A 24,240-nucleotide genomic window follows, 5' to 3' on the forward strand; every position below is an offset into this window, starting at 1 on the left:
GACATGGCGAATTATTAACAAGAGGAAATACTTGTAATTTGCAACTAAAAAGACTGCAGCTACACTGGCAGCTTGAACATGCTTTCTAGTGCGATTGTGTTGCGCTTGCGCAGAACGGTGTCAGTCCTGTGCGCCTTAGCTCGTGCACCTGAAGGCATGCCTTGGCGCGCGCGCGCCTAACGAGCTTCGGCACACGCGCCGTTAACAAAGAACACCTGTCTTTAATCAATGAACTATGTTTGGGCTATTTAAGGACTGCGCCCATGCAAGGACGATGCAAAGTATTACACCGCGTCTAGAAACGCGAAAAATCCGAAAAATAAAATTACTCCATTCGGAAAACCGGAGATTTTCAAGAGTTTTGTCAAATATCCGTATTTCCGGGTCCTTAGCAGAAAAAATCCAGCGGAAAATCTAAAAACCCGGAATTCCGGGAAATTCCAGAACACTTTCATCACTACTAATTATAGATTATTAGACTTCGAATTCGTCGGCATCAGAGAAATTGCGATGAAATACCTCAATAAAATAAATATCTGTGGTGGATCTTCATTTCATTCAAAAAAATTCATCGTATTTTGTACATTAACTATCACGTCAAAATGTTTAATGGGAATTTTACGACAGTGCCCTACTCACTTACGGTTTGTTTTCATTCCCAACGTGATTGTCAGCTTTATCACGTCCAACTTTTTCTTCCATTCGGTTTTATTTCTTTAAATTAACTTATACTTAGCTTTACTGGATTAATCAAGATTTAACTTCATTTCCTCCAGAAGCTTTGAATTTAGGTTTCTCTAACTTAAAACTGCAGATCAGGTAACATCACATGCACCATAACGGGACAATAGATAGATTGTTTATTGTTACAGTTTGATTTTTTTTCAATTAAAAAAAAAAAAAAATCATTAAAGTGCATATCACGGGTAAATTCAGGAGCAAGATCAATGCAATTCTCCCATTTTATATTAAACTTTGGTCAAATATCTGTAACATTCTGCATTCTCTGCAATTTTTTTTTACCTTGCGCAATACCAGAAAAATTCAGTTGAAATCAAGCCATTTGAGGCGAATTGGTCCGCCTCTGAAAAAACTTGGCATTTGGATTTCCCGGCAAACATTGATTTTCGTGACGTCGCATGTGGGACGACCTGGTAATTTTCTGCAAATTTCTTCAACGTTATCACGTAATTATTAAAATGGTTAACAGATGTATCGTAGGAGGGTGTAGCAACACCAATCTTGATGGGATTAGTACTCATCGTTTCCCAAAAGACTGGACAATGAGAGAGAAATGGGAGTGCTTGGTCTACACAGGCTGTGCACTGAAACCGTGCAAGCTCTCGCAGCCTGCTGGCGCTTCCGCAGGTAACGTCACGAATCTGGCTCCAGACTCCCTTGGGATTTTTCCAGACACGTTTTATTTTATTTTTTTTCTGCTGTCGACAGATGTCTACAAATTTTGTGCAAAATGACCCTTCTGGATGAGTGTGTAAAGGGACATACTTTCATATATTTAAAAAAACAACAACAAATTGGTCCAGAATATGCACTTTAAAGCATAATGATTCACAAAGTTTATCAAAAAGCAGGTATAGTTATGATCACTTTCCTTTCATTGGACTACTAAATACATAGTAATAAAAATGTTATGGTCAGAACAATGAAAAAATCTTACCGCTTGTTGGACTGGACAAGTGGATTTAAAATAAATAAATAGTTAACGTTGAGCCCTGTATACATCAGTAACAATATGACGTTCATTTCAAGAAGTTAATATTAGCATCAAGTATAGAATCTTCAAGTATTTTTAGGCCATGGCCTAATGGTTAGAGAAACAGCTTTGGGACCAAAAGGTTGCTAGTTCAATTCCCTGGACTAACAAGACTGGCTGAAGTGCCCTGAGCAAGGCACCTAACCCCCAACTGCTCCGGCAAGTGTGGTGGCATACCTTGTGTCTGATTAGCCAAAGAAAATCGCCTCATCAGTTTATCAGGTCAGGAAAGCAACCCAGCCATTTAAAAAAAAAAAAAAAGTTTTTGTTCAACTCAAAAGACTGAAAGCAGGAACACTGCTTTCCCTCTTGTCGCATTCTCTCCAAGTTTCTGCCGAGATCTACCTTGACATATAGCCATGCTGCACTAAACTATGACCTGCAGGCTTCCCTTCACAAATCAACTAAGCAAAAGTAACTACTATAGAGATCTTGCAGTCACGTGACCAGAAAGTTAACAGCCGCCATCTTGTCGGTAAAAAACACAGCTGAATACTGCTGCACTCGTGTACAGAATGGATCAATTTCAACTGACGGACTACATGGCTCATTTTTCTAATGAACAGATAATTAGATACATGTCTAAAATAAACGATCTACAGATTAGTGACCCTTATGGCTTACCGGACGTAGTTTTCACGACCGTGTCAGTGGATTTTGAACTGCCAGCGGAATACCCAGACGTGTATAATTACCTCATTAACTTTCCCTCGCTGTTCAGTGGTGAAGCACTGCGTGCTTATAAATCTCTGGACAGTTAACTTTACAGAAATTCAGGATTTGTCAGCGACTCAGATGTGGCATCTTGTAAACAAGAAAATAACAATCCTCATTGGACGGGTAAGTCACTTAAGTATTACTAGTACTGCACTGACCAGCCGATTATAGAATAAGGTAATTCCAGCTGTAATTCCACATCGTCCGTCTTGTTTACCATGGATCTGGCGTTGGAGAGGTAAAGGCTTAGCAGTGGAGATTTGAGTGGCTGTTTTCTGAGCTTAGTCAACAGACCGGCTCTGCAGCCTCGCTTTTGCTTCCGCTCCCGACACCGCCTCCTTCACTTTGCTTCCGATAACAATCCACGGAGACCCCGCTGGTCTCGCTATCTCGTCCGGAATGTTGTGCATGCAATGGAAATCGCTACAAACTGTCATTTTCTGCTGGAAACCAATGTCCAGTAAGTCCATACGGTTGTAGTGGATATTGATGTCCGATACAGACGAACAACACGCAAAAATACACATAAAAAACGTGCACAGGTAGGGAGAGCTTGTAGCCGCAGCCGTTGTAGTAGAATTGTATATAGTAGGGTTTTCCAGAAGAAAAGGTAGAAGTAGAAGGTGGAAATATGGCGTTTGACCGACAAGATGGCGTCTGTCACAATCTGGATCGGCTGTGACGTCACATGCAAGATCTCTATAGTGCTCAGTGGTCCAAATAGCATTTTGCAGCAGTTTCTTTCATCTTAGCAACGCAGTACATCAATTATTTTGGTCGCATCTTATATTCTGTCTGCTTCTCGGACTAGATTTTGATACACTTTGACATACATTAGACTTCCATCTAGGGTTGGGCGGTATTACGGTAAGAAGGTATCCCGAGGTATCCAAAAGTACCAACGGTATCGGTCTCATTACCGTCATTTAAAAAAAATATATAATATCTAAATAAATATGGAGTACATGAGGTCATAATATAAAATAATAAATTGAAGATCATCCCGAATAACTGTGTGATCGTATTTTCACTAATTCTATCAATTTCCTAAAGAAGTTCTCATCGCGTGCAGGGTTGTTTATGTCGTTACCATGGCAACCCTGCGTGACATTTGGAGTCTGACAGAAAGCTTCGCAAGAGACTGAGACCGGGGGTGTCATGGCTCAGATGGCTAAGGCACCGTACCATAAATCCGGGGACCCGGGTTCGATTCCGACCCGAGGTTATTTCCCGATCCCGTCTCTCTCTCTCCCCCGCTCATTTCCTGTCTCTCTATACTGTCCTATCTAAAAAAAAAAAAAAAAAAAAAAAGAGACTGAGACCGCGGTTGAAAGATGGCAAGTCAAGATAACGAGTTAGTGGCAAAAAAAAATACAACATCGGCAGTGTGGCAGTATTTTGGTTTCAAACCAAACGAAAAATCTAATATGTCCCCTAAGGCACACCATAGCCTGGGGTACTCCACTTCCACGAGATCTCTCCAATGAGTTGTGTTTTGAGTAACAACAAGGTAAAATAACATAACGTATGACATTTGGGATGTGGGTAATAAACGTTTGAAATGTCATCTACTGAAGAAACGGAAGAAAACATCGTAGCGTAAACTGTTAGGTTTCTGGTGGGAATTAGCAATGCGCTTGCTATCTTTGTTGGGTGTGTTAAACCATATGGATTTAAGTGGAATAATTGTAAGGAGTTATGTGATCAAGACAACGTTTTAAGCAAGGTAAGGCCATTTGATTATTAATTTCCCCGCCATGTCATGACGTGGGCCCATATGATTTTGCCTTGTGCAGCTATCACGTATTTGAATTAGGTTCGCCTCATTTGCGCTGAAGAATATGGTTTATCGCGCAGTCTAAACGGACTTGGGTGTTGGTTGATTCTTTTTCTTTTTTTTTGTTTCCCATGCTTGAAAGGGTATGATCCTGCTCATCGTGTACTTTTTTTTGATGGAGTAGGTGAAAGTGCGCTGCAAATGGCGTTTCAACGCAGACATGTGTAAACAACAGCTGAATGCTATTTTCAAGATGAAGGAAGAGTTGCGTGATGCTTTGAAATATCTCTTAATCCATTCATCAATGCACAAAATTCGCTTTGCTGCTTAATCCATACCACAATGCACACAATTCGCTATGCTGCTTTTAAATAGTACATTTGAGGCATAGGCGCACGTTACACAGTAGGCCGAAACAAAATATTTTTTTCTCGGTAATACCGTATACCCCGGGAAAACACAGACAGTTTAAAGGTATCAAAATTTGGATACCGCCCAACCCTACTTCCATCACCATGTCAGTCATGAGTACATTTTTAAATATTACAAGGCTGGATCTCCTCACCCCCCAAAATAAATAAACAAAAAAAAAAAACCTTCCTACATATTGACAACCAACAAACTATTCAAAACCCTGTCACATCATGGTACATTTTATCAAATCAATTTTATCTGTATGGCGCTTTTAACAGTGAACAGTCACAAAGCAGCTTTATATTAATTCCGGCTATACATTTTACATTTATAAAATGTGTCCCTAACGAACAAGCCAGAGGCGACAGCGGCAACGAAAAACTCAGACAATATGAAACCCTGAGAGCTACCAGACTCAAAAGGTAACTCCTTTTCCTCTGGGGGCACACCGGATATCCCGAGCTGAGAAGTCATTTCTCTTCTATCACTATGCTGTCTAGTCAAAAAGTGCAACCGTGTAAACATTTGCACCTCATCACATTCTACAAAACATTTATTCACGATTCGCAGGCAACAATACTTGCAACATTATTGCCAAAATAAAGTCACTTAAAATATTCATTGTCAGGAACCACAATTGCTTGTTCTTAGTTACGATTATAATACATCGTTATAAACAGCTTGCTGAGCTACAGTAAATGGACAGCTCATTGTGTAATCGTGTGACAGTGGAGTGACACAGTTGTGTAATTGTGTGACAGTCTCTCTCCTAACCACAGCACAGAACCTCAGTCTTCAGTCTCAATGCTCAAGTTTGATAGAAGCTACCATCAAGAAAACTTTAAACAGCATGTTTTAGGGAACCGGGCCACTAAAGATGAAGTGCTACAGAGGGCGTGATAAAGTTGTGTTTTCTTTCATTACACATTTGAAATGTTACATTTCTAAACCAACATGCTGCTTGCTCGTACTTGCTTGCAGTGCATTGTGGGTATGCAGGGGCGGTTTTAGGAAATCTGAGGCTCTGGGCAAAGGACAATTTGGAGGCCCCCCCTCAACCCCAACATCTGTAGTAATAATAATAATAATAATAATAATAATAATAATAATAATATGATGAATCATACGTACTGACGAACAATATTTATTGTGAACACATGGAAATGATTGAAAAAAACCCCAATAAAGATAACTAAATATCTGAATATAAGCTGTGTGTGTCAGTAGAGGAGTGTGTGTGTGTGCGCCTGTCTGTCTATGTGTGCTGCTGTCGGTGTGCCCATCTATCAGTCTGGTTCATGCTCGTTGCGAGACGAGTTAATTTGTGATGCTGGTGGTATAATATCGATATTATCTCTACGACTACCACTGCAGCTAGCATTGCTGTTGGCAAAACCCAGCTCATTAGATGTGCTGGCCCTGGGTTCTTCTTCGGTGGAAGAACTTGTGTGGAAGAAGGTTGTTAATTTCGGTAGCTTTTCAACAAACTGCTCGCTATCCTTTTTCCTCTTCCTTTTCTCACTGCCACTTAGAAATCGTTTTATTCTGATTTTACTTTAACAAAAAAATTTTTACGAGGGCTCTGCAGCTAGAGCTAGATGGTGGTGCATGTATTCAGCCCGCTCGCATCGTTGCCTAGGTTACTTCAGACACTACGGCTCTGAGAAAGAGCGAAGCCAGATAGCTGCATGCGGGACATCACGTCACATACTGGTGGTTTTGCTTGTGAATCTAGCTGTAGGATTACACGCGAATCATACTTTATTGCTTTTATTATTTTCGTAGCAATGTGGTTCATGTAGAGTGGAAAATATATGTATAATCACAATGAATTATTACATAGTAAATGATGTATAGCATGCAGGAAAACAGGAATACCGTAACGCGACGACGAGGCCCCTGATTGGACGAGGCTCAGGGCAATTGCCCGACTTTGCCCAATGGAAAGACCGCCTATGTGGGTATGAACGTGACCAACCAGATGACACCATACAGTGGTCGAAATACTTTTTTCCAGTGTTCTGCAATGTTGCAGAATGTCAATTTTGTTCTGCAATTTGGAAATATTTTCTGCAAATGCACAAGCCTCCATACTACGCCCTTCTCAACCTAATAATGCCTATATTTACATCATATCTCGCTTTACAACCTCATAGCATTACTGTAATTCTTTATTCTCTCACTATTTTTAATTTCAGTCTTCACAGATCCTTCTCTGCAGCAAAAGTTATCATTCCATGATCCCTCCACAGGTCTTTCATCCCCCTCGCCCTGACACTACGGGCTACTACAACTCGAAGTATACCAACTAATTCATAAATGTACTAGTTATCACACCCACACATTATCCTTCCACACAACATACTAATAAAGGTATCACCACAATAAAAAATAGAACACAACTGTTCAAGAAACAAAACATTCATTTTCATGTTACACGTCATGTTACATTTTGTCAAAATTAGGTTTCTAGCTTGAACAATAGATTGTTACCCAAAATGTACTTCATTCACAGTGTTTGCATCTGCAACCTGTAGTTTTAAATTGAAAGCAAGGTTTCAATTCTACACTCTGTTACATCTTACAACGATGCAAAGAATTGATGCCATTAAGGAATAAAACCCAACTGGCAAATGGAAAGACGTTTGGGTTCATTGTGTTTGCCTGGCTTCTAAAGTGCAAGCAAGGTCATGAACTGAACTGAGAATGACTGCAGGGGCTTCACTGCTCTAAACTAACAGAGAACTGGGTACAAACTAATCATGGCAGAACTGAGAGCTACAGAACTGAACCTATGAGCTTTGTCTTACAGGGCAACTGTTTTACTTTGTGCTATTCTGCACCACAGGCAAGACAGCACTAGTAAAAAAAAAAAAAGGAACATGTACACAAAAGGCGGCACGGTGGTGTAGTGGTTAGCGCTGTCGCCTCACAGCAAGAAGGTCCGGGTTCGAGCCCTGTGGCCGGCGAGGGCCTTTCTGTGTGGAGTCTGCATGTTCTCCCCGTGTCCGCGTGGGTTTCCTCCGGGTGCTCCGGTTTCCCCCACAGTCCAAAGACATGCAGGTTAGGTTAACTGGTGACTCTAAATTGACCGTAGGTGTGAATGTGAGTGTGAATGGTTGTCTGTGTCTATGTGTCAGCCCTGTGATGACCTGGCGACTTGTCCAGGGTGTATCCCGCCTTTCGCCCATAGTCAGCTGGGATAGGCTCCAGCTTGCCTGCGACCCTGTAGAAGGATAAAGCGGCTACAGATAATGAGATGAGATGTACACAAAACATGCATTAGTGTAGCTTGGTATGAGAAAACAAAATATTCAAAAGTATCTATGAATAAAGGTAAAATACTGTTGCTGTCTTCAAAAGGGATATAATATCAGTATAATTTTGCATGATTCAACAATACTATAACAGCGACCGTCTTCATTTTTGTCCCCCTCGCAGATGCGCAATCTGTCGCTGTTGGAGTCACGCTGACTGCCGGTTTTGCCAAGATACGACAAAATCGTCCTTGTTTTCTTGGCGTTTTTGTCGGACTCTTGCCCCGAAGAAACAATCCTCTACTTGGGAGCCATGTTTGTTGTACCTCATTGAATTCTGGGAGATGCATGGCAGAAACTGCCAAACACTGCCGAGGTAGTTGTCGGGTCTTCCCAGCGGGTATTAAGAGTGACAAAATCTTACATCGGAAAATGGCAACTGCCCTTATTTGGTTGTCGTCGGTATTACGTAAATATTGCTCAACTTCGACCTGGAAAATGCCGTCAGGTTCGCGCGGTGCAGGTTTCAGTTTATTTACAGCGCCGCTAGTTTGCTAAATTGAGAACCATTGAATCCCGAGCCTGATTTTTTCATTCTGCAAAACTGCAGGTTGTTTCATTTTTCTTCTGCAATCTTGAAAATCATTCTGCAAAAATGCAGACGGGTATTTCGAACACTGCCATATAAAACACCATTACTGGAAATAATTTATCTTAAAAAAAAAAAAATTTAAAAAAAAAAAAAAGTTTTTGTACATTCTATCATTTGGAACGGTCCTTAAAATGCTGGTCATTCTAGAACAGCACATTCAGACCATAACTCTCTCATGGCATCACTACACCAAGATAAAATCTTTCACTCTGGAACTTAACCAAAGGCTTTTCATAGACATCCCAGCCATGACAATTGACAGACTGCATTCACGTGGTAGACATTCGTCAGCACGTGAGTGAAGAGTGTGTGCGCCAGCCAGAGATAAAATAACGACATACTTCCCACAAAAAAGGAAACAACTTCAAGGACATCCAACCTGTGGATATGCGATCTCCAACCAGGCCACTTCAACAACTCAACCACCAATAACCTACAAGTCAATTCTAGATAACTACAAGGGCAAGGTAACACGAAAGCACATCATCGAAAAGGATAACTAGCTGTAGTCAGTGTCTTTACAAGACCTGTATAATTCCAGGATAAGGACACGTTACGCTACAACACATGGCGTTTAGCAGACGCCCTTATCCAGAGCAACATACAACGACTGCAAGAGTCAGGTACAAGAAGTGTTGATCTTTTAGACAAGAATGTTCTCGTGCCAACTGAACAAGTGACAACAACAGTGTAATATTCTGTAGAAGTCAATACTTAGCAAACAATCAAGGAAACAAACCAACCATACAGAGTGCAACTAAACAGAAAACTCGAACAGCTAACCCCAGCCTAGACAGCAAACAGCCTGGGTTAGCCTCGACCGCAGCACAGTTACACAGTGGGCAGCGAAGCAGGGGAAACATGAAGAGTGTTGGGCATAGTCTTCAAAAAACAAGCCTCTAAATAAAATCATTTCACTTTTCCTTTCGTGCCACAGCACTCTGTTAACCAGCTCCAAAAACGACTTTCTATACTTAACAGTTATACACTCACAAACACTTCTGAGCACCGAGTCTTTTTTTTTTTACAAGGCATCCTGAAACACTACTGGACTCTACACCTGCAGCTCTGGTCACTGTACATCTCTGTGTACAGTCTGACATTCTTCCTGATGTCTGTGGGTTTCTGCCAGGTTCTCTGCTTACTTCAGATCTCCCAGAAACATACTGGGGACCCAAGGTCCCGTCCTTGGGATAGGCTCAGAATCCACTGTTGCACTAATCTCATTAGTGAAGTGCCAACATGGCCCACATTTAAAAAAAAAAAAAAAAAAAAGTACCCTGTGGGTACATGTGGCTACTGCTTATAAATAAAAATCTCTGATACCATGTCCATACAGTAAATATAATATGTCTCATCTCATTATCTCTAGCCGCTTTATCCTGTTCTACAGGGTCGCAGGCAAGCAGGCAAGCTGGAGCCTATCCCAGCTGACTACGGGCGAAAGGCGGGGTACACCCCAGACAAGTCGCCAGGTCATCACAGGGCAATATAACATATACACACACATTAATTATACTCGCCTCACCTCTTGCAAGCATCAAGCTGTGAGCAGCATCAGGGCCTTGTAGTATTTTGGCTACTAAATTTGTTTACTGTGTTTTATTCAAAATACAGTGCTGTGAACTATATTTTCAAAAAAAAGAGTAAGAAAGCACTTGTTCATGAATTGTCTTAGAACCATTATTTAATACTAATGAGCATATTTTGTTTCACAAGTGTAGTGTAAAGACTCTAAAATAAATAATCCCTCGAAAGGGCTCAATTATCCCCCGAACGAGCCGATTTATTCCCACATGGGACTTTTGTAATTGCAAACCAAGCGGGTCACTCAAAAGATTCTAATGTTATCTTCGCTGCCTTCGAGTTTGTTGAATGGCTGGAATCCTTAGCGTAAATATCTGCCAAAAAGCTTTAAACCTACAAAACCTTTCATTTGACCTGTCAGAAGGACCAAACAAAAGCTGTGATAAATCAGAAGGTAAATTTTTCTTAAAATAAGGCCATTATTAAAAAATGTTCTGTTTCCGGTCCACCGGCCGGGTGAGTGCCGTTTGTGCGGTTGAAATTTTTTTTAGCGCCGGTTTTTCGACATTTTTTTCGGGTTCATAAATCTAAAATCGAACTTGACATTTACGCATTCCCAGGGCTTTCCACTAAGGCTCATACTAGCCAGCCATGACAAATAAGTAGCCAGCCGGGGGGGGGGGGGGGGTGGGGGTGGGTAAAAACAAAAACTCCTGTGCACGCAGTTCCCAGGATTAAATGTATTTTCCACAGACCATTTATTTATTCACTTTACTCAAATACAAAGTAAAGTGGCAGTAAATCTTCTTTCTTTTCTTGCGTATTGCATCATGAGGCGTTCCTGGCTTGTAAATCTCTTATTTTCGGTGCGTGACACATTCACGCAACTGAGCATGCTATGAATTAACAACGACAGCGGTCTGCAGTGGGGCTACACAATTAAACACTCAGCAAACATTTCTCCATTTGTGTATGAAAATACACTCCAACCACTCAGTTTGGTTTCATTTACAACCAACGGTGTCGTTTGATGCCAGCACGTAATTGAACGAGAGAAGGACCAAACAAAAAAGTTTACCGGAGACAAAATAAGCGTTCTCTGCTTCTGTTCCCTCCGACGGCCCTGACACACTACTGCCTCCGCCGAGTGCGCGCGCACTCTGAACTGAATCAGCTCTGCGCATGCGCCGTGCGGCACAAAAAAATGGCAGCCACCATGAAGGAAGGAGATCCGGAGTTTTCAAACATTTGCTTAAGTGTGAAATCACAAAATGGTATTCTAGCGAACAACAAAATAGTAAAGATTCAGAAAAACAAATAATTCAGTGATCATTTTAATAGTGTAATTTTATCCGAACTAGGCCTAACGGTCGATTTAGAACTACATAAAGTCCGTGTGTCGGACATTTTAAGTACCTTTGTAAGTTTTGCAAATGTTGCAGTCAGCATTTAAAATGCTAACTTAAAGTTTTTGTACAAGTTTCAGTTGATTAAACTGTCATTTTATTAAATGTGTCTGCTTTTGTAATAAAAAAGTACTGAAAGAAAAAGCAAACAGTACTGCAATTTCTTATCTATCTATCTCTCTCATATATAAATCCCTCCCTCCCAACTGAAAATTTTTTTGCTCACCCGGTGGACAGGAAACGGATTTTTTTTTTTAAGGATGGCCTAAACACCACTTACTTGATATTGAATCAGTAGCCTTGGCGAACCACGAGGTGAATTTCGTTTCTCTTTTTATCTGCCGATTATCTTCTGATACTACAAAGTTATGACGAGGTTTCTCTGATTTCATTTCTGGTTCTGACTGGTTCCGAAGTTTATCAAGAAATGGAACAGGTAATCAAACTTGATCAGGATAAGTGCTGACTGGTTACAAAAAACTTTCGCTATTGTTGCACTCATTCTTACACTTGTTCTTGTGTACCTTTGATAACGCAAGGGCACGATTCGCCATTCTGGTGATTCTAATGCTCGTGTGGACACGCGTGGTGCATTATCGTTACAACACGATGACAGTGGTTTCACCCTAGCCTGGGCCCGCCCATCCTAAGCATGACGCAACACGAGGGCCTGTTGCGAGCTTAGTCTGGCCAGGCAAGCTATCTACAGCTCTTCCAAGCTCCCGAAAAATCGGGAGCCAATCAACTTTGAGCATCTCCAACGGCCCTGGGTAGAGGCGTGTTCAAGGCACTGACGTAGTAGAACTGCGACCGGAAGCCACAGATTGTTTACAGAATCTAGGCCGGAAGCGCTTCATTCACTAGAAACATTACGAACATGGAGCAAGTTCTCATTGAAAACGGAGCAAAGAGCAGCCCTGGAGGTATTTATTGAAAGGAAGGACGTTTTCGCCTTGCTCCCGACCGGCTTCGGAAAGAGTTTAATCTACCAGTTAGCCCCGTCGCGTCACATACGTCAGAGGAAAGAGTGATGTGATTGGTTTAAGCTTCGTCCAGTAGCAAACTGAGGCATTTCAGGGAGGCGGGTCAACCACGCACTTTGGGAAACGGTTGGGCTTAATATCTTTGCCAGACCAAATGCTCGCAGAGCTTTGAAGTCGCGTTAGCCAGACTAGTTTCACCCCTATGAGGTAGTAGCCACAAAAAGGCAAACATAAGCTTTAAAAGGCCTACCAGGTGTGTATTCTCTGCTTCAAGTACAAAACAGGTGTCTGATCTGTTCAGAGCCCATAACTCTAGTTAAAAGTAGTACCCTGAAGCGTCAAAACCTAATGATGTTTAATTCGTAGGTCTGATTTATAGCCATGAACTAATTCCTCATGGTTACGGTTAAACATTAAAAGGTAATGTTCAGTCATGTTGATGCTTTTTAGCTGAACATTCCTGCAGTACGGCGCTAGACAGAAACGGTTCACATAAATAAAGTTAATTTGGGTTCTGGTACAAACATGACACCGAGTACAGGTATTCCATCTTTTCTCTAGAAGATAATATTGATGGATAATTAGTAGATCGCCTTTGAGCCACAATCAGTTAGTTGTCAGGGTGTAACTGAAAACCTCTAACTGATGGGTCACAATACACTCAGTGTTCAGAGTACTGTGAACAACAACAGACCTTGAGACGGGTATGGTAAAAAGCACCATGAAAGAAAAAAAATGGTCAAACTTAAAATGTTACAAATCAATAAATATACCAATGTTATTAGAAACTGAAACACTTCCTGTTACCTCTTAATACTATAAATCACTTTTAGCAGCTTTTTTTCAGCTTTGACTCGAGTCCAGCAATGTTTTTGATAGAAAATAACCAGAGCTGACCAAGTTGGCTACCTAATAAAAACTTCCACTGTGACCAGTAGTACAGGACATTAACAACTGCTGTGATTAAAGGACAATTTGTAGCTTGGGTCTGAAGTCCTGAATGACAGGCCTGCACCAACCGGACATGCCTGTGTACATAGACATTTTAAACAGCATGCTAACCTTAAGCTAGCTAGCTAAATACGATTTGTGCACTTCAGCGATTCTTGTACTGAATCCCCATGCGCTATTTTGAGTGCAAAAACCTGTGTATTGATTTTACTTCACATCAAATTGCACGTAAAGTGTCGTTTGTCCGCATTATACAACTGACAGCTATTTCTCTAGCGTACGTTTATCAACTGGAGTTAATCCCAAACCACTCCTCACTCCCTACATAAAGGGACGAATATGTGTGTCTAGCATGGCTGCCATACCCTATGTAGTGCCTAATATCTTCAAAAAGGATCAATTTAGGACTTGGCCTCTAGACCACGTAGCTACGGCTACGCTAGCTAGCTAGCTAATTAGCTACTCACTTGGCTTTAGCATTAGCATCAGGAAAAGAATGGACTACTACTATGTAATATAGCTGAATCACTTCAACATGACACCTGCAGCTTTCGATAGATTTATCCTCATATGCACCTATGAATACCGGATTAATCCGCATGTATTTATTAGACCCCAATCAGTTACTCCGTCGGGCTAAAGGCACACCGCATAAGGCTTCTCGGCCCGAAAACATTTCCTTACCGTGTGATCGTGCTCATCCGCCCGGGCCGGTAACAGTAAACATATAAGAGGCAATAACACCAGCGATACACACTTCCACCTAGCCGACCTCATCATTTTCAAGGAAAGTTCTCCGATCGTTCCGGGATAATAGCCTTTTTAAGCTATCCCACCTTCCTTCTTCCTGGTTCTATGACAGTGGTCGTCTCAGGATGCTCTGTACGGATATGTCGTAAAGCGTTTTTCGAGGAGTCACCGCACTTGGCTCTGATTGGCTGAAAACTCTCACATGGAGACTTTCAGCCAATGATATGGCGCAGCGCTGAGCCTGCGGTGTGCTGTGAAACACCAGTGCAGCGGCGTTCCGCCACCTTCAGCCACGTCATCTGAGAGCGCGCGCGCGCACGCAAGCGCACACACACACACTGGAAGAACGGAAGACGGAACTACATATTCATTAAAAAAAATTGTTTATTCATGTTTAAAAAAAAAAAACAGCATGGGTTCAGAATTTCTTCGTCAAAAACTACGGACATTTGCAAATCAAAAAGTCCTAATGTAACCCCTGCTTATGATGAATACTTTTGTTTATAATGCTATTGTAATAGGCAATTATCCATCGCTAGTGCATGTATATTTGTTTAAAGAAGTGAAAACAGAGAAAGAAAAATAGAAAAAGAATTACTAGATAATACGGATATATACTTTACAACACAAAATATCTGCACATTTCTCCATACAACACTATTACTTACATAAAGAACAGAAGAAGCATAGCCAGGTACTTTAATGTTTATTCTTTGTATTCATCATCATCATCATCATCATCATCATTATGGTCTTTTAAGATCCTATGGATATTCACAGCACACAAATGAATACCACTGAATTAATAATCTAAGTGGGTATGTGTATCATTTTGACCCTGTGTTGATTTCAGAAAACCCAAAATACAATTAAACTTGTGCACCAAATTCCAATATTGTCATGATATTCATGCCCATGTACATTTCTGATCACAGCTGTATGTGAAGGCTTAACTTGGCCCAACCTTTGAAGCCTTCAGATTATCTGTAACAAACTCTCTGTAATGGAAATAATGGCATTATTATTGCACCACATCACTGTTGAATTTTTGAATCAGACTGGTTTTCTATAACACAGCAAGTCACAGATTTAAATTAATGCATTACATGAGAGAGAGAGAGAGAGAGAGAGAGAGGTGTTTGATGAGGAAATTAATGTTTATAGTGGTTATGTTACAGGAACTAACTTATTTCATGGACAGCATTTAATGAAATTAGAAATGGATAAAAATGAAGTGTCCTTCATTAATAAATAAAAAAAATGTACTTGTTGGTAAACAGATGTAGTATGTAGCAAAAACTAAGTAGCAATCAACTTTACAGTGGTAATCAAGAATATTTTTTTTTTGCCTTACAACAAAATAAATAAACTAAACAAGAACAGATTTCTTTACCTTATAAAATTTGGCAAACCAGGATCTCTATAAAGTCCATTATGAAGATATCCAAGGGATGCATCAAATGCCACCAGTCTGACTTTTTCCTCTGGCTTCAGCACACTTTTAGCAGTGTTGTAAAGCTACACAGGGAAATATGGCTTATGACTCTGTGTGTGTATGGCATATACTGTACATACACACATATACATATGGGCCATTCTAGAATTCAGGGTACATTTCGTGTCTCTGAGATAAACCTTTTGTTATCTCATCACTCATCTCATTATCTCTAGCCGCTTTATCCTTCTACAGGGTCGCAGGCAAGCTGGAGCCTATCCCAGCTGACTACGGGCGAAAGGCGGGGTACACCCTGGACAAGTCGCCAGGTCATCACAGGGCTGACGCATAGACACAGACAACCATTCACACTCACATTCACACCTACGGTCAATTTAGAGTCACCAGTTAACCTAACCTGCATGTCTTTGGGGGAAACCGGAGCACCCGGAGGAAACCCACGCGGACACGGGGAGAACATGCAAACTCCGCACAGAAAGGCCCTCACCGGCCCCGGGGCTCGAACCCAGGACCTTCTTGCTGTGAGGCGACAGCGCTAACCACTACACCACCGTGCCGCCCCACCTTTTGTTATTTTCCACAAAATAAATCTTTATTGAATCAGTTTTGAACAGTAATGCAAATTATGACAAACTTTCACCAATAGCAATGCTTGATGTACATACTGTTCTTCACCTTATAATTACAGATGTGCTTCAGACCATAAATACATCCCTAGAGACTGGCATTGTTCCTGTGTCCCTGAAAAAAGCCGTTGTAAAGCCCCTACTTAAAAAGAATAATCTGGATGCTTCAGTATTAAAGAACTACAGGCCAATATCAAATCTACCATTCATCGGGAAAATCCTTGAAAAAATTGTCTTCAATCAATTAACTGCCTTCTTGATATCAAACAGCTGTTTTGATAACTTTCAGTCAGGATTTCGTGCCAATCATAGCACTGAAACAGCGCTGATTAAAGTTATAAATGACATACGTCTTAATCCTGATGCAGGCAAAACATTGGTCCTGGTGTTACTGGACCTCAGTGCAGCTTTTGATACTGTTGATCACAACATACTGCTATATCGACTTGAACACTGGGTTGGGTTGACTGGTAAAGTTATCGATTGGTTAAAATCATACTTAACCTCCTAAGGCCCAAGCTGTTTTTTTACATGCATTTTTTATTTCTCTTTGCTATTTGGGCTTATTAGAACCTGATTAGAATAAAAACTAAGCATCATCTTTTGATAAGATGTACTTTTAGAGAAAAAGTATGTCCACATATGTGGATTCTTGTTCCGAATTTCTAAAAAGTGCTGTCCACGTATGTGATCGCTAAGCCCTAGGAGGTTAAAAGATAGAAGTTTCTTTGTTACCATGGGAAATTGTACCTCAACATCAATGTCCTTGACCTGTGGTGTCCCCCAGGGGTCGATTCTTGGACCATTACTATTCAACCTTTATATGCTCCCACTTGGACAAATTATCAAGAACAACTCAATTTTGTATCACTGCTATGCAGATGACACCCAAATTTATTTTGCTCTATCACCTAATGATTATGCCCCCCTTGAATGTCTCTACCAGTGTATCGACCAAATCAACAACTGGATGTCACAAAATTTTCTTCAGCTGAACACATAAAACAGAAGTAATTCTATTTGGGAAAAAAGATGAAAGACTCAGGATTACCACTATTCTTGACACAAAGGGGATTAAAACAAAAGATATGGTTAAAAATCTTGGTGTTTTCATTGACAGCGAGCTAAATTTTGACAGTCACATGAAAGCAATCACTAAAACGGCATTTTATCACCTAAAAACATTTCCAAACTAAGAGGACTTGTGTCAAAATATGATCTGGAAAAACTTATACATGCCTTCATCTCTAGTAGGGTTGATTACTGCAATGGCCTTTTCACAGGCCTGCCAAAAAAGACCATCAAACGACTTCAGGTGATTCAAAATGCAGCGGCTAGGGTTCTCACACGAACAAAAGGAACAGAGCACATTACTCCAATTCTAAGGTCCCTTCACTGGCTTCCAGTAAGCTACAGAATTGACTTTAAAGTATTGCTGCTGGTGTACAAATCTCTAAATGGTACAGTACAGGGCCCAATTACCTCTCTGATATGTTGCAGCGGCCTAACCCAATCAGATCTACCAGATCGCAGCAGCACAATTTACTGGTAAAACCTGTTGTTAAAACAAAGTGTGGTGAAGCAGCTTTTAGCTACTATGCAGTACAGCTATGGAACCAACTCCCAGAGGACATTAAAAATGCTCCTGCTGTTGGCAGCTTCAAATCTAGACTAAAGACCAAGCTGTTCTCAGATGCTTTCTGCTAACTGATTAATATTGTCATCTTTACATGTTTTAAACTTTCATAACTTTTACAGTCTCTGCATGTTTTAAACTTTACTTAACTTTTATTCTATTTTCTCATCTCTCATTATCTCTAGCCGCTTTATCCTTCTACAGGGTCGCAGGCAAGCTGGAGCCTATCCCAGCTGACCACGGGCGAAAGGCGGGGTACATCCTGGACAAGTCGCCAGGTCATCACAGAGCTGACACATAGACACAGACAACCATTCACACTCACATTCACACCTACGGTCAATTTAGAGTCCCCAGTTAACCTAACCTGCATGTCTTTGGACTGTGGGGGAAACCGGAGCACCCGGAGGAAACCCACGTGGACACGGGGAGAACATGCAAACTCCACACAGAAAAGCCCTCGCCGGCCCCGGGGCTCGAACCCAGGACCTTCTTGCTGTGAGGTGACAGCGCTAACCACTACACCACCGTGCCGCCCCTTATTCTATTTTATTCTGCTGTTTTTTTAACTGAATTTTTACTTCATTTTATTTTATTTCTACTATTGTTTAATTCTTATTATTTTTCTTCCCCATTTATTTTATGTAATTTTATTTTCTATTGTTTACTGTTTTGCTTTTACTTCTGTAAAGCACATTGAACTGCCACTGTGTATGAAATGTGCTATATAAATAAACTTGCCTTGCCTTGCCTTTAAACCCAATTTATCCATAAAACATTAGCTAAATGACTCCCACCCCCCACATTATTGGCTGTCTTTGACTACTGATTCATACATTCAACTTGAATAAACATGAAGTGATTCAGTCTTACAATCTGTTTTTTGGGTCTTATTCTATTAACTGTTATAAAATCAATTGCATCGAAAGTCTATATTCTGTATTATGTGAAATTTCAGTAATTTTTTTTTATCTGTCCTAATGTTCTTGTTAACTCTGTTGTAAAACTGCATAAAATCCACAAAGACTTAATAATACACATGACACCTGCACCGAGAGATATCACTTCCTCTGGCAGGAAACTTTAGAAAGGCAGTGAGGTATGTTATGTTTCTTCTCTCATTAATTTGAACAAAACGTTGAGGATACACCAACAGTAGGTTAATTATTCGTCAAATCTGTTATTGTGATATTGGAGAGAATCTCTCATTCATTTTTATAAACGATAATATGATTAAAATCCATAACATTCTGTTTTTATACAGGTCATTTGGTAGGTAGTTTGAGGTTCGCATGTGGAGTTAAGACACAAAATGGTGGAAAATGTCAACTCTGTTATCAATTCTGTTAACGGATTGCCCAGTTTAACCATAACAGAATTGACAATGACTAACAGAATCAACACTTGAAATGTACCTGCAATTATAGAATAGTCTGTCTGTCTGTCTGTTTATTTCATACCTCTTCAGCCATCCAGAAAGGAGTAAGGTGGTCATCTTTAGAATGAAGGATCATAAGAGGCGTCCTCATTTTTTTCAAGCTAGAGCAAAATAAAATATCCTCAGCCCTGTAATGTGTCTGGCATACATTTTGAAGTCTACTGTATTTTGTTTTTCTTTTTTATTTCAAATGTTTAAATATTCCTGTACACTTACTTTTCCACATTGGACATTACGAATGTATTTGCTTTAATTGAGTCCAGGGAAAAGTAGTATTGTATGTATGGAAATCTCCAGTAAAACTAAGAAAAAAAGAAGATGGGAGTGGACATGCTGTTTTATAGGATATGTCCACAAGCACATACTGTACACATGTGTTATCATGAAATGCATTTCTGAACTACTACAATGCACTTACACTATATACAATGCATTTTTTTTTTAAATCATAGTGATATCTGAAAGACCCAGATCATTACCTACCCAGGTGAAAGGATGGGGAACTCCATCTGGTATGTTTACATCTATGAAAGCACCTTCAAGTATGACTGCATCAGGGGGGTTTCCTGGCAAAACAAACACATGATAGACTTTGAACTGTAATATAAAATTTTTGTTTAAAAGCAATATTATTAAACTATTATAATACTTTTAATATACCTAAAAGCAAGTTTTGTGAAATTAATGCAATCTAAATATGGCAACTTAGGTAATGAATTGTACTGATTTTAACCACATACGTTTATTGTCTTTCGAGAGTTCTAAACATTTCTAAATTATAAATACATTTCAAATTTTTTAATAATAAATAAATGTCTACCATTTTAAACTAAAACATACATAAATTATTATTAAGTATGTGACAAACTTACAACACAATCTTGTTGACTCAGCCTTTATAAGCACAGCGCTTTTGAATTCTCAAATCTGATTGGTCAAAAAGTGTTGATTAATTTCTATAATAGCAGTTCTATTCAGAGGTTTATATTAATGTGCTCATTTTACAAACACAATATTTTTCTACAGTAACAGCTAAAACCTACACAGTGACGGCTATGGCTATGCGCCATGTAATCAAACTCTTATTGGTAAGCACATGTTTAAAACATCTCATTTAAAAGAGAAAAACTTATCATTGTGATGTGATTAAGCTTTCGATAAGGAGATGTTTATTTAACATTTTTGGAAGAAGTCTCCACTGTCAACACTTTGTAATGGTCAGAGGTAAAGTTGTGACTTTTTTGTTCAAGACTTTGAGAGAACTTGAGCAGATGATTATTGAGCTGCTATACACTGAACAAAAAAAAATCGTAGATCAATATATTTAAACTAGACTGCATTTCCGCAGAGAAAATGCAGTGTGCTTGCTGAGCTGTAGCAGAACAGCTATTATGCTAGCATGCTAAAAGCTAGCATGCCAACATGCTAATGCCAACAGGCTAACAACTAGCATGCTAACAGTTAGCATACTAACATGCTAACAGTTGCCATACTAACATGCTAACAGCTAGCATGTTAACATGCTAACAGCTAGCATGTTAACATGTTAATGCTAACATGCTAATAGATAACATGCTAACAGCTACCATTCTAACATGCTAATGATTAACATGCTATTTGTTAAAATTCTAACACTTTAAGGCTAATATGCTGACAGCTATCATGCTAACAGCTAACAGGCTAACATGCTAATGGCTAGTATGTTAACTTTTAGCATGCTAACATGCTGAGGGTGACATGCTAACAGTTAGCATGCTAACATGCTCAGGCGAACTCGCTAACAGCAAACATGTGAACTCTGCATGCTACCATGCTAATCCTAACATGTTAACAGCTCTCATGATAACATGCTAATGGTGAACATGCTAACAACTCGCGAGCTAACAGCAGGCATGATATCGTAATGGGTAACATGCTAACAGCTAGCATGGTAACACGTGAATGCTTATATGCTAATTGCTATTGTGTGTGCGTGTAAATATTCCTAATAAAGTGGCCATTGAGTTGAAGTTGATTTGCTGTCAAAGTCTCAAATGAGCAGATCCTTGCCAAATGCATCATCACCTATGGGGGAAGGGAGGAATGACTCAGTCAAGCTTCCATTGATTAGTGGCAAAATGGAGAAAAAATGGACTGATGAAAGGCAAGACAAAGACGAGTGTGGGTCAGAACCGATATCATGTGTGTGATGGGTGATTTGGCCTGAGGTGCCATATGAAGTTTGGTGGATGTGTGGTGAAGTGTTACTGAGCAAAACTCCATTCATTTGAATGGGGCCAAAAATCAATGGAAGCCTATGGAGGTAAAAAGAGATGCGTGAAAACCAAGGAAAAGATGAGTGCAGGTCACAGATGAGGGGATGGATCTGTGCAGGGACTTGGCCTGAGGCATCAAGTGAAGTTTCTTGAAGTTTGGTCACTTGGTTAAAAAAATTGATGGAGAGTGAAAGTTCTTCTCTTGAAACACCATTCATTTTCAATGGGGCCAAAAATCAATGCAAGCCTATGGAGGAAAAAGGGATGAGCAAAAAGAAAGGAAAAATATGAGTGCGGGTCAGAACCGATTGCATGTATGTGTCGGGGGAGTTGGCCTGAAGTATCACATGAGGTTTGGTGTATCTGCGATGGAGCGTATCCGAGTAGGACGATTCGATTCATGAGCCCTATTCATTCTCTATGGGAAAAAACCAAAAGAAAAACAACAAGAACAAGAGAACGGGCACGTTGATCCAAAAGCTGTATACAAGCACACTACACCACTTTGGGCCAGACGTCTCAGAGTTGGAATGGTGTCTCTATCTCAAACACCCTAGGAGGAGTAGTGGATCCAAAAAACATGTCGGAATAAGGCAGAATAAGTAAACTTAAGAAGAACAATAGTGTGCTTGAGCAAGCACACTAATTATGATAAAAAACATTTCAAAATATAAGGTAGAATAAATAGCTAAATAACATCAGGTTTATGGTCAACTCATTAAAATTAGAAATATGTACATTTACAAAATTAAAGGTGCTGACTGCAAAGTTCAATTCTGGGCAAAATGTTCTATTTCTGTTGCTGTTGGAGTTTTGAGATGTGTCGCTGCTGCACACACCGTGTATGCTATGTGTAAATGTTGTGCCGAGATGAAATGCGTCCCACGTTTTACAATTCCGGAGATTGCCGAAGCAAGTGAGCAGCAATATCATGTGATCAACATGGGGCGTGTTTAACCTACTTTTGACCAAAACAAGTCGGCATGGGCAAACATGGCGGACTCAGCTCTCCCACCAGCTAAAAGCCAGCGGAAAAGAAAAGGAAAGCCTGCCTAGTGAGTGCAACTGCAAGATAGAGTGAGGTTAGATGACGTCATTTTTCTGGACAGATAACTAAATTATTCTAGCTAGCACTTAGCTATGCATGGGCTCGACTCCACAGTAGCGAGTATAGAGTTATACACCTAATGTTTTGATCTTACAGAGAAAGAAATGATAACATAAAAGCAGTAACAGAGAAAAAATATATTCCTGTTTTGTGTCACAGATCTATTCGCGAATGTCAACCACAAATTATATACCCGTGACTCAAAACTCTCCGAGACTGATGCAGAGTCACAATGTTTTCTGCGCGTCGCCATCTTGGTGTGACGCAGTTCCATAGTTATGCTAATTAGTTAAAGCTCCTCACGTTCAGCTGTTTCCATAGCGCCATATTGTTCACTTCAAGAGGTAGGATATTTATTAGGCCAAGTTTACATTAGACCGTATCTGTCTTGTTTTCTTCGTGGATGCACTGTCCGTTTACATTAAAATGCCTGGAAACGCCGGGAAACGGGAATCCGCCAGGGTCCACGTATTCAATCCAGATCGTGTCTGGTCCGGTGCTGTGTAAACATTGAGAATACGCGGATACGCTGTGCTGAGCTCTAGCTGGCATCGTCATTGGACAACGTCACTGTGACATCCACCTTCCTGATTCACTGGCGTTGGTCATGTGACACGACTGCTGAAAAACGGCGCGGACTTCCGCCTTGTATCACCTTACATTAAAGAGTATAAAAGTATGAAAATACTGCAAATACTGATGCAAATACTGCCCATTGTGTAGTTATGATTGTCTTTAGGCTTGCCATCCTTCCACTTGCAAGTGGTAAGTGACGCGCATGCCCGACATGCACTGAGATCACACACACAGCGGCTCAGTCCCAAATCACTGCTCGTGCGCTATACTCGCGCGCTCTGTGAGCTGCGCAGGGCCGGAGTGCGCACCCTCCAGAGGGCACTCGCTGTTCAGGGCGGAGTGATTTGGAGCGCAGGATGCCTGCGGAGCCGAGCGTATCCGTGTATTGGCGTTGCTATGTGCACGCGAATCGTGTATTGGCGTTGCTGTGTGCACACTAATCGTTTTAAAAACGTTAATCTGATGATCCGCTGATACGGTCTAATGTAAACCCCACCTTAGTCCCAAAATGGAGAAAAGCGACCCTCAGCACATCAAAATGATCACATCTCGTCCACATGATATTGTTCTTGTGAGACACAGGAAAATGCCATGCACGATTTCAGATGCCATGCAAAATTTCAGATGACTTCGTAGTCAGCATGTTTAATTTATTGTAGTAAGGTGGGCAATATCATTATGTAGATTTTACAAAAGTGTATAATTTTCACCTTAGTCGAATAAATTAAGTATTTCAAATATTTATTTACATATTTCACACATATTTTTATTTCATATATTTATTCACGGGCGGCACGGTGGTGTAGTGGTTAGTGCTGTCGCCTCACAGCAAGAAGGTCCGGGTTCGAGCCCCGTGGCCAGCGAGGGCCTTTCTGTGCGGAGTTTGCATGTTCTCCCCGTGTCCGCGTGGGTTTCCTCCGGGTCCTCCGGTTTCCCC

At 40.5% G+C, this 24,240-nt stretch overlaps 2 protein-coding genes across 2 annotated transcripts in view; both read right to left on the reverse strand.

The window, feature by feature from the left end:
* Positions 1–14,364, reverse strand: part of tm9sf3 (transmembrane 9 superfamily member 3) — a 45,699-nt gene extending 31,335 nt beyond the window's left edge. Inside the window, exon 1 of the mRNA XM_060926252.1 lies at positions 14,143–14,364. Coding sequence (XP_060782235.1) covers positions 14,143–14,238 — 96 coding nt within the window. The 5' untranslated portion in view covers positions 14,239–14,364. The remainder of the gene's footprint in view (positions 1–14,142) is intronic.
* Positions 14,365–14,914: 550 nt separating this feature from the next.
* Positions 14,915–24,240, reverse strand: part of si:ch211-117n7.7 (Monoacylglycerol lipase ABHD12-like) — a 50,477-nt gene continuing 41,151 nt past the window's right edge. The window contains exons 9-13 of the mRNA XM_060924991.1: positions 19,848–19,930; positions 19,581–19,666; positions 19,387–19,465; positions 15,602–15,726; positions 14,915–14,972 (exon numbers count right to left, since the gene is read on the reverse strand). Of these exons, the coding sequence (XP_060780974.1) occupies positions 14,915–14,972; positions 15,602–15,726; positions 19,387–19,465; positions 19,581–19,666; positions 19,848–19,930 (431 nt within the window). The remainder of the gene's footprint in view (positions 14,973–15,601; positions 15,727–19,386; positions 19,466–19,580; positions 19,667–19,847; positions 19,931–24,240) is intronic.

This window comes from Neoarius graeffei, chromosome 7, assembly GCF_027579695.1.
Source record: "Neoarius graeffei isolate fNeoGra1 chromosome 7, fNeoGra1.pri, whole genome shotgun sequence".
NCBI lineage: Eukaryota > Metazoa > Chordata > Actinopteri > Siluriformes > Ariidae > Neoarius > Neoarius graeffei.